The sequence below is a fragment of the Stigmatopora nigra genome, chromosome 5 (genome assembly GCF_051989575.1).
Source record: "Stigmatopora nigra isolate UIUO_SnigA chromosome 5, RoL_Snig_1.1, whole genome shotgun sequence".
NCBI classification, from domain to species: Eukaryota; Metazoa; Chordata; class Actinopteri; order Syngnathiformes; family Syngnathidae; genus Stigmatopora; species Stigmatopora nigra.
The window spans coordinates 9,376,831-9,392,456 of record NC_135512.1 but is presented as its reverse complement, the minus strand read 5'-3'; the positions used below and the strand labels follow the sequence as shown (position 1 = coordinate 9,392,456).

Here is a 15,626-nt window from a genome sequence, read left to right as displayed (position 1 = left end):
CTTTAAATCTGGTAAATCACAAAAAGATGTCAAAGGAGTCGAGACGAGTTTGAGCAAGTTGATGACAAAGTTGCTGGGGAGCAAAATGTTCCAAGGTTCGTGTGACTCAACGCCGTAGATAACAGAGGCGTGTCAGAACACCATGCAATTAAGAGCTCTGTAACATTCATTCATTCATTTTTTTGAACCGCTTATCCTCACTAGGGTTGCAAGGGGTGCTGGAGCCTATCCCAACTAACTACGGGGACCATGCGGAGAACACCCTGAATCGGTGGAGAGCCAATCTGCGATCGGCTGGCCACGGATTCAGTGTGTGTGTGTGTGTCCCGACTCTGGCCCAAAGTCAGCTAGGATAAGCTCCAGCACCCCCCCGTGACCCGAGTGAAGATAAATTGGTTCAGAAAATGAATGTATGAAATCACCGTTACATCGCACAGCAGGAAAAAAAAACAAATTTATGCAACTCGATTGCATAAACTACATTAAACTGAGACATCCAAATCCCATTAGAGATTCTTTTAGGACTATCTGATCATTAACTAGATTACACTAAACTGATTCGTGAAACATTTAAAAGGACAAATAAATTCACATGAAGGCGCTGATAAACCTTAAAAACAAACAATGTTTCGTAGAAACAGCTGCTTTCGGGGAAACAAAGGTGCCACACCAACAAGGTCTGGTATTACCTCGATATGACCTCTTTTGACGATTTGCAATGAGACAAAACGCTGAGGGGGCATGCATGTTCTTGAAAGGTTTTTTTATTATTTTTTGTCCTTACTGTTTAGTCAAATTAGCATTTAAAAATATAGTGCTTCGATGAGTCAGTGGCAGGGTGTTGTGAATAATCCATTAGTAATTATGTGTACATGCGAATGACATCTTTTTGACAAGTACAGATACAGTAGCCTAGCACGACCTCATTCAGCATTGCACACATGCCTCTGCCAAAGCCGTCTTTCATTCTTGTCAGCGTTAAATTTGCCATGTACTTCACCACCGGCAAAATTATAGTACTGGTACAACTCCAAAATATAAGCGATGACAGATAAAGGAAGGTGGTTATTAATATTCTAGCTGTTCTTGGAATCCACCTGTGGAAATGTTGATAAACACATAAACCTTAAACTGCATCTTTGCATTCAGTACTCGGTGAACCCAAAAAAATATTTTAGTCTTATATAAAGGATGCATTCTGGAAAATTTCCAACAAATATGAACTTGACGGTTTACATACTTTCATCAGAATTCAGGTATTTTTCCAATGTATTTCCAAACTGAAAAACACCTTGCTTGTGACATAATATGGCAAATGTAATTATCCATCTGTTTTGTGTAAGTCAGATGTGGCTTTTAATAGGTTAATCAAATATATCAAAATGGTTACATACAGCTGTTTTGGTTACTTGCGTCTCCTCAAATTACATAAACTTTATATATGTAAACAGTTTTTGTTAAAATGTGAGTGTATGAATGTATTTTGACAGCAGCTATTATGTAATAAAGGTATTTTTTTGCCTATTTCATGAAGTGTAATGAAAAATAAACATACACACATCCTTAATAAAACAGTAATTTATTATTGTCTGAAAACTAAAATCTGAACAGCACATTACAAGGGCATCGTTAAGATTTTCTCCAAGGCTCAGTGATCACTTCCATACAGTACACGTGGTATGTACGCGGCTCCTTCAAATTAAACACAAAATGAAAAGCAGAATACACCCATTTGTTTAAAAAAAAACAAAAAAAGTCCATCCTGTAGCAAGATAACTCATTGTACAATCACCCAGTATTTTGGTTTGGTTTAAGCCACAATAGCCTATGGGTATACCCTGACACAGCAGGTGACGCAAAAGGAGGCACAAGAAACAAGACAGAAAAGGAATATCCCAATGCGGAAATTTTAACTGTTGTAGCTTAAAAGGCAAGAAATATTGGATTGTTCCTTCTGGTCTAATTCTCGGGAAATTGTTGGTGTGTTTTTTAGGGGTGTGTTGGAACCGTAATCAAAATCTAAATGCTGAGTTTGTTAAATACAATTAAGAAAAAAATCTGCAATGTAACAAAAATGGCTCCTTTTCTCACTTCTGTCCCAAACTCTGCTGACTTTGTTCCCTTTCACTTTTAATCAAACATTATAGCCAAAGACAGCCATTGACCGAGAATACAAACTGAGTGCTGGATTAAAAACATGACATTAAGTGGTTTGATTATAGGGCATGCAGTTCATGCAAAATAGCCAAAAACAAAAAGGGAGAAAGTGTGCATTTAAAAAAAATAAAGATGTGACACCGGGGGGTGGGGTGGGGTAGACTTACACAGCTTTGAGTCTTTGGTTATAAAGTAGGTCCAACAATTTCACAGTTTTTCATCCCCAAACCAAGCCCCTAATCTATTTCTTTTGCCACCATTTAGACAAGAACGCCTACAGAATAGTTTGTTTTATCAAAACCTCCCGGCACATATGTAATAATCTTATCATTTTATCTCGTCTGTACTGTACATACCTTGTTCACTCTTAATACTTTACAAAATATACATTCAACCTGGATTTCAACTCACATCATTTCTGCTTTAGTGTTTCCTTCCTACCGTCTGTCCTACTTACTGACGCTTGTTTGTGAGAGACTACCGAGATAAGATGACAGATTCTAAAACGACAGACATTCTCGTCTTTTGTGACAATGTTTGTGAGATTATGAAAATAGCAGCCCTGAAATAAATAAATGCAAATACTAAAGGTGAACTAATAATGAAAATGGTACATGTCAAAGAATGATGGCTCTGAGGAAACAACAACTAATATAAGCTTTTTTTTTTTTTGTTGTTGCAGCATTTCATGAATGAGGCACTCTATTTGCTCCGCCGGACACCGCCGCTGATGACTCATCCCTTGGCCACTTCCGATGACTGAGAGTGATGTGGCGTGTGCGTGCTGAAAGAGAGGTCACGTTGAACGTGGCAGGAGCTTTATTTGCCACTTGGGCCTTCCCACAGATCATGTGCCGCGTTGTTGCGGCACAATTCGGCACTCTTGTCCCTGCAATCGACATCAACTTGTAGCCACGTTAAGACTTTTCAAGGGCTGATGTCAGCTCTCTTTCAAGACGATGTCACTATTTTCTTTAAATGGAGCATATTTAGCGCAACGCAGAAGGGACGGTATGCTTTTGAGCGTGTGGATGGGTGGATGCTCTGGGGTGTGGGATCACGCCGAGGTGATGTTAGGCTGGTGGGGGACACTCTGCGTTGTGTCATGGTGCGTCAAAGGGTTGTTGCTGTTTGTTACGGCTGAGTGTTGTTGTTGTTGCTGTTGCGGCGGCGACGTGCTGCCGTGGCTCGAAAGGTGGTTGAGCTGATCCGAATTGGCCAACGACTTGAGTACGGCATTTTCGCGCTCTAGCATGGAGTTCCGTTCGTACAGCTCCTTGATCTGCTCCTTCAGCACCTCCACCTCCTCGCGGACGGCGTACATCAAATGGCTCTTCACCAAATCCTGACAATAGAATGATTATCCTCATTATTGCTCTTAAAACTAAAGTACGGTACTCACATTTAATGCTAAATTGTGAGATATTTGTATTGAAGCTAAAAGCCTCCAAATAAAAAAATATATATATATATAAAAACAATGTTTCTCTAAACAGGTAATACAGACGCTCCCCTACTTACGAACATTCGAGTTATGTTTATGTATTCGAGTAGTGCTTCTTTTCGCCGCTAATACCGACGCCTGGCGCTGTGAGAGCTCAGCTCACCCAGCATCCACCTTCCTCTGGCCAGTTCGTTGCATTGTGGAAGTGCGTGAACGTATCTCTAGTGCGTAAAGAACCTTTTTCATTTTTATCATTAAATATCTCGTGCATCCATTATTTAATATGTTTAGTGAAAAGCAAAAGGCTTCTAGTGAGGTAGCTTCTAGAAAATCTCTCTCTCTCTCTCTCTCTCTCTCTCTCTCTAATGTATGTATACAGTACTGTATGTATTCTCTCCATTTGATCAAATGTTTTTTTTTCAGTACAAACCAATGCTGGTTACTTATACAAGCCTTAAACATACAAATGCACTTATATCAACCTTCAATATACTTATATAGGCCTTAAACATAAATGATTATACAAAATATAGCACTGAATCAACTTATGAACAAATTCAACTTATGAACAATCGCTCGGGAACGTAACTCGTTTGTAAGTAGGGGAGCATCTGTATAGCTACATGTTTTATTTAATCTGGGAACAGAAAAACCGGCTGACTTTTCCTCACTTAATTTTTAAGTGATGTGTAAACTTACCATGGCTTGCTCGATCTTGTTGTCAATGGCGACAACGCTGGCACCGGATGCACTGCGGAGGGAAAAAAAAAACAAAAAACAAACATGAGACATATAGTATTTTGTACCACATAATTTGCAATGGCACGGCACAAAAATTATACTGTCATTTTCTTTTAGCAGAACACGACCACCTCCTGAGGGTACCGACTCAGTATAGTTTTTGCCAAGAGACGACAAACAAATAACACGAGCTATTTTTTTTTCCACACATGGTCAAGAATAAGGACACAAATAGTTGTTAAATGTGTTGTGGACAGTCAGCCCAAAGCTGATTTACAGATTTTTTGCTTTTCTCTCAATACAATTTAGTGACCACTGGGCAACTGGGGAAATTAATTACACCAAATACGTCAGTAGTTATGAACTGAATTACTCTGCAAATACATATCCTATTCAATTGGGCACATTGGATTAAAGCACAAATACAGTAAGCCTGAAAGAAAACAAGTCATCTCTCTTTCAATTACTGCAAATATAGCTTGCCAAACCAAGTTGAAAAAGTCTACAGGAATAAAAATGAATAAAAAAATAATACAAGTTTATGTTTGCAACAAATGTCAAATCAATGTCATTAATTCACAACAAGGTGTTAATTGGTCCTAAAAAATACTGTTGGTATAACTAGTGACAGGCACAATTTAATATCATATGCTAGTATAAATACAAAACAACAATACTTCTGTTTGTCAGAGGAACAACAGTTAATTTTTGTCATCACTTTTGTGTAACATTTTTTTTTGGTGTTGAAAAATATGTTCAACAGCCTTTTTAGTTACATTATTGGATCAGAGCTAATAGAAGAATCTGTGTTTACATGATGGTGACGCGCATACAAATGACAAGTAATGATTTGTTGCATAACAGTGTTTTCACATCAACTATGCTGTCTACTTGTGGGTACTGTAAACAAACAAACAAACAAAAACATTTAGAAAAAGATTTGACTGGAATGTGCAACTGTTTGTTTAACAAGACGCGCCGTGCTGGAGCGCACGTCTAGCGCGCTGCACGACCCCCGCACGTAGCGCACGTAAACAACCCTTAAACAAATGCATACATGGAGATTCAAGTTATACATAGCTTAACAAAAAATAGGACGTCATACAACATTGGATAGAGCCTGCTAAAACTTAACAAGCCTCAAAAGTAGGAAAACATTTTTGTATGTTTTTTGTTTTGTTTTTGTTTTTACCTGCCGCATCTCCCTCGATAGTGCATCAGGCGTCCTGAATATGTTGGAGAAGACCCAGGAGAGCAAGACAAACTGTAACTCATTGTGCAGCGCATTTTAGCAGTTTTGGGCCCCCAAATTGGAAATTTTACAGATAGCTTCTTTTCAGTTATTACTTCTCCAACTGATCTGATTCTATGCTGTGTATCCAAATGCAGGCTACAAGTGAGGGCTGTCTTAAAAAGCAGCTCGCGTGGTCACATGGGAACTAAATACAGGGGTGGAGTTCAGTAGGCAGCACGCCTACCCCACATAGAAATTCTTCTGTTAAACAAGTTCTATTTTCCTCCTCAGTGTGATAGAAATAGTTCACGTTAACACCCGAGTACCAGCCTAAATTATTACTCTTTGATCAATTGTCTTTACCACTGACCACTTATTTCCTCAAAGTCTTCCGTATCATCACTTAATATTTTGTAAGCAAGGTTTACTTCTTTTTGTTGTTGTTGTTTTTTTTTAAATATTTTCAGTTATTTCGCCCACTGATTAGAGGTGGAAACTTATGGTGAGTGAGTAATAATATAATGCGAACATATGAACTCAATTATATATGTAAACAGTCAAAATCATTTTTAAATGTGCTTATGCCAGCGGAAGAATAAAATGGAAAGGTGACACTTAGTATACTTTAGGCTAGTAGAAGTAGTTGCAGCACTAACTACTAAATTTTAAGTGCCCCTGTAGCAGATGAGCAGAATTTACAATGTCTGTAAAAGCTGCAATTTGGTTGCTGTAATAAATGGCACAAACACAGAAACCAGGCACATTGTTCACCAGGCTTTTGAGCACTTACACATCCTGTTTTCGATGAATGTGTTTAAATATGAAGAAAACCAAATCTGAACTCCCACTATGTGACCTATTCATCCATCTCCCCAAAGACCAGTCACATCACCCATCCCCTAAAATCACAACGGAATTCATACAATAAAATAGAGATCAACTAATTTGTGTAGACTAAAAATAAACAGAACCTCATCCTACATCAAAGGACTGACTGAGGAATTAAACAGTTAAAAAAATAAGCATTGACATTAGTTTCAACTAGAGAAAAAGGAAAAAGGTTTAGAAAGCTCACCTTTACCTGAAAGGACTTGTCTTTTTCTAACAACAGACATGAATGGCGGTTGGATTCAAATGAGTTTAGGGACTGAGATTCTTCTCGGATGAACGCAGCAAAAATCCCCTGATCTAATTTGTTGCCATTCCGTTTCCAACCAAAACAAAGTAACCAGTACATTTTATTCGAGGGGGAAGACATGTGGTGGTTTATATAAGCACCCCATGCTGCGCTAACATCTACGCGGGCCTGTCGGCAGACTGTAGCTGCATCTACACATGCAACGAGGACCCTCAGCACATTCCATCTGCGGACACCTCCGGCCTCACGGCCAGTGCTTCAACAACCACACATCTGTGTGAGAGCCAGCATCATGCTGTGACACGACACGTTAAGGTCTTATACAGAGGGCTACAGGGTGTTTCTGGCAATATGCTTCTACAATCTTATGGGTTCAGTACCAAATTTTGTGAGTAACATGTGTTCAAGAAGCATGACCTGCTGGCACAGTAGATGTTGATAAAATTTAGGCATGAAACTAATAGGCCACAACATCAGACGACAGGTCGTGGCGTCACATAGATCAATGAGCTCTACTAGGGCACAGATGGAACGGCACACGTCCCTCTCCGAAAGCATACAAATAGTCCCAGAGGGTGGGGGGAGGCAGCTGGGTAAATGAAACCTCAGTGTTTCAGCGATAACACCCCCCACGGTGATTTTATTTCAAAACAATTGAGAGAGTGGGGACTACAACAACAGAGGAGCATACTCACTAATGTTTGACTCACTGCTGCTCTTTTTCATTCACTACAGTGCAGTTTTTATAGCTCACCAGATGATGCCAGCAAAGTTTCCTTCTAATTATTCAAATCAAAGTATATTTTCCACTAGTGCGGCAAAATAATATTTGTCCAGATTTCTGTTATTTGAACATATCGCACAACCATTTTCAATAGCACAATAAACTAAAATATAAATGAGTGCAGTTTATTTAAAAAAATAATTAATAAATAATCACACACATACATATTGGTCCTATGTGCAAAAGTAATTGCCCTCCCTTAGTTATCAGAATGGAACGTTTGAGCTGTCATAAATGGCCAGATGAATCTTGATTGCCATGAATTTTGTTGAATCAAGAAATTACAAATATACATGTCAGACAAGATCTCTAGAACATTATGGCTCCCCAAAAAAATCAATAAGTATTGAAAAACAAAGATTGAAATCTAACAGGATGGTTACAAAGCAATTTCCAAGACTTTGGAGAGCCTGAGAACCACTGTCAGAATGATTAACCACAAATGGAGAAAGCTGGGAACAGTGGCAAACCTTCCCAGTCTGGGCCACGGGTGGTCAACTAAATAAAATTACTTCAAGAGTGTGACAACAACTGATCCAGGAACACACAAAACAACCTAGAGCGAAATCTAAAGAAATGCAGTCCTTGCTGGCCTCAATTAAGGCCAGTGCTTATGACACTACCTTGAAAAAGACAGTGGCCCAAAAAAAAAGGCATACAAGCGAGATTTCCAAGGCAAACCACAGACAAAAAAGAACATAAAGGCCTTCTCATATTTGCCAACAAAGCATTCAACAATCTCCAGGACTTTTGCAAAAACATTTTGTGGACTGACATTTTTGAGGGGAGGAATCGCTCATATGTGGCACTTCCTAAGATTTCACCTACTTGGGTTAGCGTTACGGTTATCTAAGGTCGAATAAGACGAACGCGCATTACCTAACTTGGAATAAGGCTCTCAATAACCTGTGCAGTAAATCTTCACTTTCACCTTCATTTTAATGCACGGGGCTATCATCTTTCAAATCAAGCAGAGAAGAGCTATTGTCACTGTGAGTATAGTAGTACTCAAAGTATTTACACATTACTTCACAGGTTTTTGATTACTGCTGTGATATATGGGTTACATTATCTGCGAAATTGGAGGGAATCAGTATACCTATGTATATATACATGCACACATACATACACAAATTATCTATATATAAAAGCAGATATTTAAAAATGGCTGGGCAAGCATTCACTGGCAACTAGTTTGGGGTGTTGTTCGCCTTTCGCCTGAAATCAGCTGGGAATAAACTCCAGATAAAAAAAGTGATCATAGATTAATTGTTGACATCCCTAAGGTTAGACACCTGCATTGAAATATCATTCTTAGCTCGAATAACTCTACTTATTTCAGCAAGTACAGGCTGGTAACAGGCAGCTGTCAACAGGTTCTCTAAGGTCTATGGACTCCCTTTGAATTTAGCTGTGCATACTTAACATACTATAACCTCTCAAAAGAGGGGTCTAACCAGTTGTGGCATTTTGGAAAACCAATAAACACCAATGGTTTACACAATTCTCAGTCCTGATACAGCATGCAGCATATTTAATGGTTTGCTATACTACATTATAGTAGAGTTTTAGATATTTATTCACTTTGGCCAGTCCATCTTAATTAGAATTGAATCCTTACAAACTGCCAATATAAATCGGGTGTGTGCTGCTTATTTAACCTCTTTGGTGCAATACCATGCTGTACAGTAAACAAACAAGGCAACACATTTAATTAGATAGCTTGCATTTTTCATAAAGGGCCAGCATAAAAATATGATATAACTTGTGCCCACACTATTTAGTTCACACATTTACAGTGAATAGCAACAGTTTCGTAACACACACGTTTTATAATCATGAAAAAAAAAGTTAGTCAATGAAATATATTTGTTATCGTTAACAAAAATAATACTTAAATCTAGCTCGCGAAAAGATATCGTTCAGAAAAATGTATGGAGTACGACCTTAAACACTTAAAAGTCATGCCACCTCCCCCATCTGAAACAAAAATTCAACATCTATTTTAACACTGGAAAGAGCCAGCCTAACTAATTTATTCAATTTCAGTTCATCTAGCTCCAAAAGATTTCTATCTTTATTCTTCAAAACGGCCTTCTTTATATATGGTCCCAAAGTACTCAAATGCAGTGACTTTCCCTAATTAAAAGGTGAACCTAGAATCACCATCTGGCATAGGAGTCGTGTATTCTGATTTTCGGAACCGCTATACCCTCACTAGGGTCACGGGTGGTGCTGGAGCCCATTCTAGCTGACTTGAGGGCTGGAGGACACCCCAAAATGGTGCCCGGCCAATCACTGGACACAAGGAGACAAACAATCATTCACGCTCACACCCATACCTAAGGGCCATTTATCGCGTTCAATCAGCCTACCATGGGAGGAAACCAGAGTACCGGGAGAAAACCTATGCAACCCGGGGATAATATGCAATTTCCACACAGGTAGACTGACTTGGATTTGAACTCACAATTTAACCACTCAGCCGCTGGGACGCTTGAGTTGTATCATATAGGCCTGAATTCAGCAAGTGGTCCTGTTGCCTGAGAGCAGGTTGGCAAAGAGCCATAAACTCAAAACGACAATCCATGCCATTCAGAGCTTTTAGGAATTTGTCCCTTGGAAGTTAAGGCGGGCAAGCTATCATTGGAAAATAAGCTACTCCCTTGTGTACAAGCTCTGGCGGCCAACCCATTTACCACTTGCAACAGATGCCCATATCCCCAAGCTCAACTCTCCAGTTCAACCCATATACACACCCTGCGACTTGCACGGCCAAAAAGGGAGAACAGAGAATAAGTTGCACTCAGCACACATGCACACACGACTATAAATACATAACATGCACATTCAGATATCTGACCAATATGGGAGTTTTTCCAATATGCTGTGGGTTTCTTTTCTGATGTCTACCCCGAGTTTTTTTTAACTTTATTAAACGTATATAAGACATCACCATCACAACAGGGTTTTGCACCTATCACAACAGTACGATATTGATGATGCAGCACTTAAATCAAAAAGAACTCAGCACATTTATCACCTCCACAACTTAAAATATATTTAACTTGGCCTAATTATTGCAATACTCGTTAATACTATCGTCAACAAAAATACCATTCTCAGAAGTCAAAAAAATTAAACACAATAATAAGTCTGTTCTTATGACTGCAATACAATGAGGAGATTGGATTTGGAATATTTGAAAAAGTATAGCAAACTGTCAAGTCAAGTCCACCACTGAATTGTAAACAAAATGATGGTGTGCTCAAACCTTTCACAGTTAGACATTTTGTAACTTATTTCAAATCACTGCACATCAAACTATAACCATTCTTGTCACTCAGGTACATGTGCTTGCGGAAGGCTTTGTGGTGACAATCAGCCATAACAAATGTCAGGGCCTCAAGTTTTTACCTTTTTTTTCTTTGAGATATGGCAGACGGTTAACCTGATCTCAATGTTAACATAATTGTGATGACACATAGCATTCCACCCCTTAGGAAAAACAAAACAAAAAATGGATGATGGATAAATGTTAACCAAAAATGTTCTGGATTATCCATGTTTTAACAGTGATTTATGACTCAAATGAATTGCACTTTTTTTTTTTAAAAAAATGAGTCAAGAAACAAACCAACACCTAAGTTCACTGACGTGTCAACACAAACAGACATAACTGATAGTGAGCAACCTACCACAGGGCATATCATCCTGCCATGTCATCATACATACACACAGGTGTGTGCGTGTGTGTGAGTAATGTAAACGTCACCGAGTCCTACCCTGTACTGCCTGTACAGCTGCCAAAATTGTCATAGCTACAGAAACGTCCATTGATGGAAAGCCACTTTCCGTCACTTTTCTTGCCTGACTATCTGAACAAGAAAGTGGCACCACCCATTCCTTTCTTTGATATTTGGAACAACATAGACAAAGTTCCTGAGTTGTGCACATTATGAAGCGCGTTGTAGTGATGCTGCAGGGATGGGCTCCGGCACCCCCCGCAAAGCTTGTGAGCAGAAGTGGTACAGATAATAAAAGAATGAATATAAGCGATTTATCTGACAGCTCCTGAAAATTCCGTATGTGGGGGGAGTATTGTAGACAAGTAGAAACTCAACATTCATCCAGTTTTTGAGCCAAAAGGGCAAAAGGGTATCCCTCAATCACAAGGGAATAAAATACAAATCAGGCTTTTACTTACTTGTTGCTGTATTTGTTAATCGTTAACACCTCCCTAAACTCTACCCTTATAGGCTGTTTAACATTTTGGGGGGTCACCGCATTTAGAAAGGATGTCGTATGTTAACCATGCAATGCTTTGAATTGCATTGATAATGGCAAAGACTAAGACTCCATCCCGTCACTGCCAGTTTTCTCTTAAGTGTGAACGTAATGGAAGAAACTAATTCAGTGTGCCTATTTCTGGTTGTGTTGAAAGAAGTAAAATTGACTGAATCGAGTGTGATTCTTTGAAATTTTTGTGTAAATATGACTTTGAAGAGTCCAGGGGTCCCACAAAAGTAATTCAAGCAAATGACAACGCTGTGCTGCTCAGCAACAGCGTGAACTAAAAGATTAGAAATATATTATATATAGATATATAAATATTATACCAAGTATAAACAAAGTATACAGCATTGCAAAATTGTCATAGCCACAAAGAAATTAGGCACAGCTTTAACACTATCATTACTCTTAAATAAAGTACAGTATTAAACATTTCTTTTTTTAAATACCGTATTTTTTGCTCGCTGCATACGAAAGCTGCCAAGTACCACCACATCTCCATCTAGTTTAAACGTGGCTGAGTAGAGTACCAGTACAATCCGTATGTCTGATAGACACGAGCCCAGTAGATTCCAGGTCACATTACCCGGCAATGTTCCTGTAAAATATTTCTGAAAGCAGTTTTGGGTCACTGCACTTCACCATCAAAAACTCCTCCAAAAATTCCAACTTTGTTAGTTCTGCCAACTTCAACGGTTCAACATGGATAGATCACAACACATCCTCTTACCTGCTATCATCGCCATCCATTGCTATATGAATGCCAAACAGGCTGTTGACAGCGGGGCTGGGAAGGACGAGACCATCTGTGATGAAGGGCTTCATACTGTCTTTCACTGGCACCACAATGCCACCGGACTGAGGTAGGACTTCAAAATTGGGCTGACCATCTTCTCCCTGGTTACTGAATCCAGAGAGAATGGCACCCACATGTGTCCCTTGGGGTTGAATAATCCCTCCGGCAGCAAGCACCTGACTCGCACCACCTGTAGGAGTACTGGTGGTAGTGGTCACATTCAGGACACTGGTGGTGACAGACAATGTGGAAGCAAGACCTAACCCTGCCGACAGCTGTGTATGGTTGACAAGTGGCTGCTGCCCTCCTACTGGTGCGATGTGTAGCAGGAGGCCCTGGGATGAGGGGGCCTCAACACCTAGCCCCTGGACTACTGAACCAGCTGGCACAATAAGAGACGAGGGGCCTACAGCGTGAGGGTTTATGGGAAGAGAGCTTGAACCAAAGAGCTGCTGGCCGTAATCTGGCTGGCCTGCAGGATGGTTCGAATAAGGAAAGTGCTGGACTTGTGTGACAGGAGACATGATGGGAGCCTTCTGCTGTAAGGAGCCTTGGTGCAGACCTTTGGGGTTATTGGAGAGAAAGGTTTGAGCAGCAGGTTGCATATTGACCTGAGCATGTTGCGTATGCTTTGACGAGTACCCTGTGGGCTGAAAGGCACTTGTTCCGCTCCCTATTTGAGGGACCGTGCCAAAGCCTTGTTGCACAGTCTCAGAAGAATGAGTGGCATGTGTCGCTGTGTGGCCGCTGTCTAAAATGCTATCCAAAGCCTGCGAGGAGGAAGTACTGGCAGAGACCACAACAGTCCCTATTCCACTGTCCCGTTCTATATTGACATCGACTGTTGCAGACGGCTTGATGCTATCCATAGTCCGACTGCCATTCGAATCTGTGTCTTTGTCGTGGAACTCAGTGCAAGTCCATCTCCCTCGTCTGAAGGGTTCTCCGGTACCGTGGTCTAATTTAATGACCCTGAAACGAGAACTGCAGGTATTAGCAGGAGCGACCGTGGAGGAGACTGTGGCAGCAGGTGTCGGCACACCAGGTTGAGTCGTGGCTACCGCGGCCACACTTGTTGGTGTATTATGTGGGGGCAAGCCGCCACTGCCAGCACTTTTATCATTGGGGGCAGACGCATTGAAGGGAGCTGTCAAAGCAGCCTGGCCCTCTTGCGCCTCTCCCACAACATTTAAGGTTTCCTCCGATGAACTTCTATCACAAACAGCAAGGTCAGCTCGGGAGACATCAAATATTTCCGACGACACGTCCTCTGTTCGGGACTCGTCTGGGTCGTCCAGACTTTCGGTGTCGTCCGCCGTGTTGTTGGCCGCCACCTGAGCCTGCGTTACACTCGTGATCTGGAAACAACTCTTCTTTTTCGCTGGCATTTTCGACATGGTGGCTTGCTCTGACTAGTCGGTGCAGTCCCACATGCGACGTAGCCCCGTAAGTCGCGGCTTGCTGATAAATTCACTGAATGAGAAAAATACACCAAGCCGTATCGACACAGCACTTTTCCATACCGTTTTACCGCAGGTTCTCTCGCTAAGGTGATCGGGGGGGAAAGTCGCAAGCACAGTCCAAGTCTTTCCCAAACTCCTGAGACGTTGCGGGTTGTCCGATCCCTGCACCTCCGCCCCGGCCTCTTTCAAACACCCGGCCAGCCGCCCTTGTGTCCCAGAAGTTCGTAGCAAGCAGGCCCTTGTCAGAGCTGAACAGGGGGTGTCCCCGGAACTTCAGTCCGCGGCAGGGTCGGCGTACGAGCCCACTTCTCTGTATTCTTCTATATGCCGACTCACTAGCCGAATTAGCTCAAGTGAGCGAGTTTCGCCTGCCCCAATACCAACAGGTGTGGAATCATAATGTAAACAATCCTCTCGGCTCCTTCGTGGACAAAGTATAGATCAGGAGCAAGGAGTGAGAAAAAACACGCCAAAAGTCGTTGCAAATTGTGCCTCTTCGGGTCCTAAGTCACTCGTGGCTGTTAGCTGACAAGATAGCCACAGGCGCACAGAAACTGGGAGCTTACTTCTGCTTGCTTGCTGGGTGTCTGCCTGCTTGCCTGGCTGGCTGCTAGCTGCTGCTGTCTGCCTGCTTCTCTTCCAGCAGACAAGATGGCATGAGCCAAGTGCATCCTGGGTAAAAAAAAAAAAAGGTCATATACACGTTTCCCCAAGCGTAGGAAATATTTTCCAATGAAAGAAGAAAAAAGGTCTTACTTGTGTCCGATATATTTCAATTCGTTAGCAATTTTAATGACACAACATATTTGACACTATTACTAATAGGATTTCAGAGGCATAGATGTTAATATCCAAGATGCCACATATAGGGGTCTGCGGCATCATAAAATTTGCGGCCATCTTGGAACAGTAATATTTTCTGGTTTGTTAAAAAATAGTTTATACACACGCCGTTGACTGTTATGACGTGTCGCGGCACTGAGAATTAAAATACATTTTTTTATTTTATCATTTTTTTGACCGCCATGAAATTGGGTGTCCAATCAGAGGCGACCCTGGCCAATTTTGGAACGTCATCATTTTCTGACAGCTTGGTTGGTTGGTTGGACAATTATTTATTTATTATATATTTTTTCATATTATTAAAAATGTACTAAATTTGATATGCTGTTTTGTTGCACTTTTATATACAAGTAGTACAAGTGCATTCTGACAATTGTAAAACTTTAGGGATATCTTAAAATGATAGACCAGCATAGACTTTTGTTTCCATATTCAGTCTCACTTTATTCAAATGAATTAATCCAACCGAGTGCTATTTATTTTTTCTTTATAACTCATTATTCATATAGGCAACAGGCTGACAGTTGCTAGTTTGTTGTGCAACACTTGACCACAGAAGAATTTGTCACAAGATGAGGGCCTGACATTCAAAAAGTAAAAAGGAAAATGCCATACTATTGATTCTTCCCTGTGTAATGGTAGCTGTGATGGTATGAATTAATTTATTGTCAATTTTCTGCCACAAAGCCCATGTTTAATTCCTCCTGTGTCACCTGTTCCACCATTCTAATCA

General features: G+C 40.7%; 1 protein-coding gene across 1 annotated transcript; it reads right to left on the bottom strand.

Annotated features, from left to right (window-relative positions):
• Positions 1-1,562: 1,562 nt before the first annotated feature.
• tsc22d2 (TSC22 domain family 2) lies at positions 1,563-14,864 on the bottom strand. Its single transcript, XM_077717065.1, has 4 exons — positions 14,807-14,864; positions 12,522-14,722; positions 4,301-4,352; positions 1,563-3,502 (listed from the first exon to the last, which is right to left on the bottom strand). The coding sequence occupies exons 2-4, from the start codon at positions 13,982-13,984 to the stop codon at positions 3,215-3,217; spliced, it is 1,803 nt and encodes a 600-aa protein (XP_077573191.1). The 5' UTR covers positions 13,985-14,722; positions 14,807-14,864; the 3' UTR covers positions 1,563-3,214.
• Between the last annotated feature and the right edge of the window lie 762 nt (positions 14,865-15,626).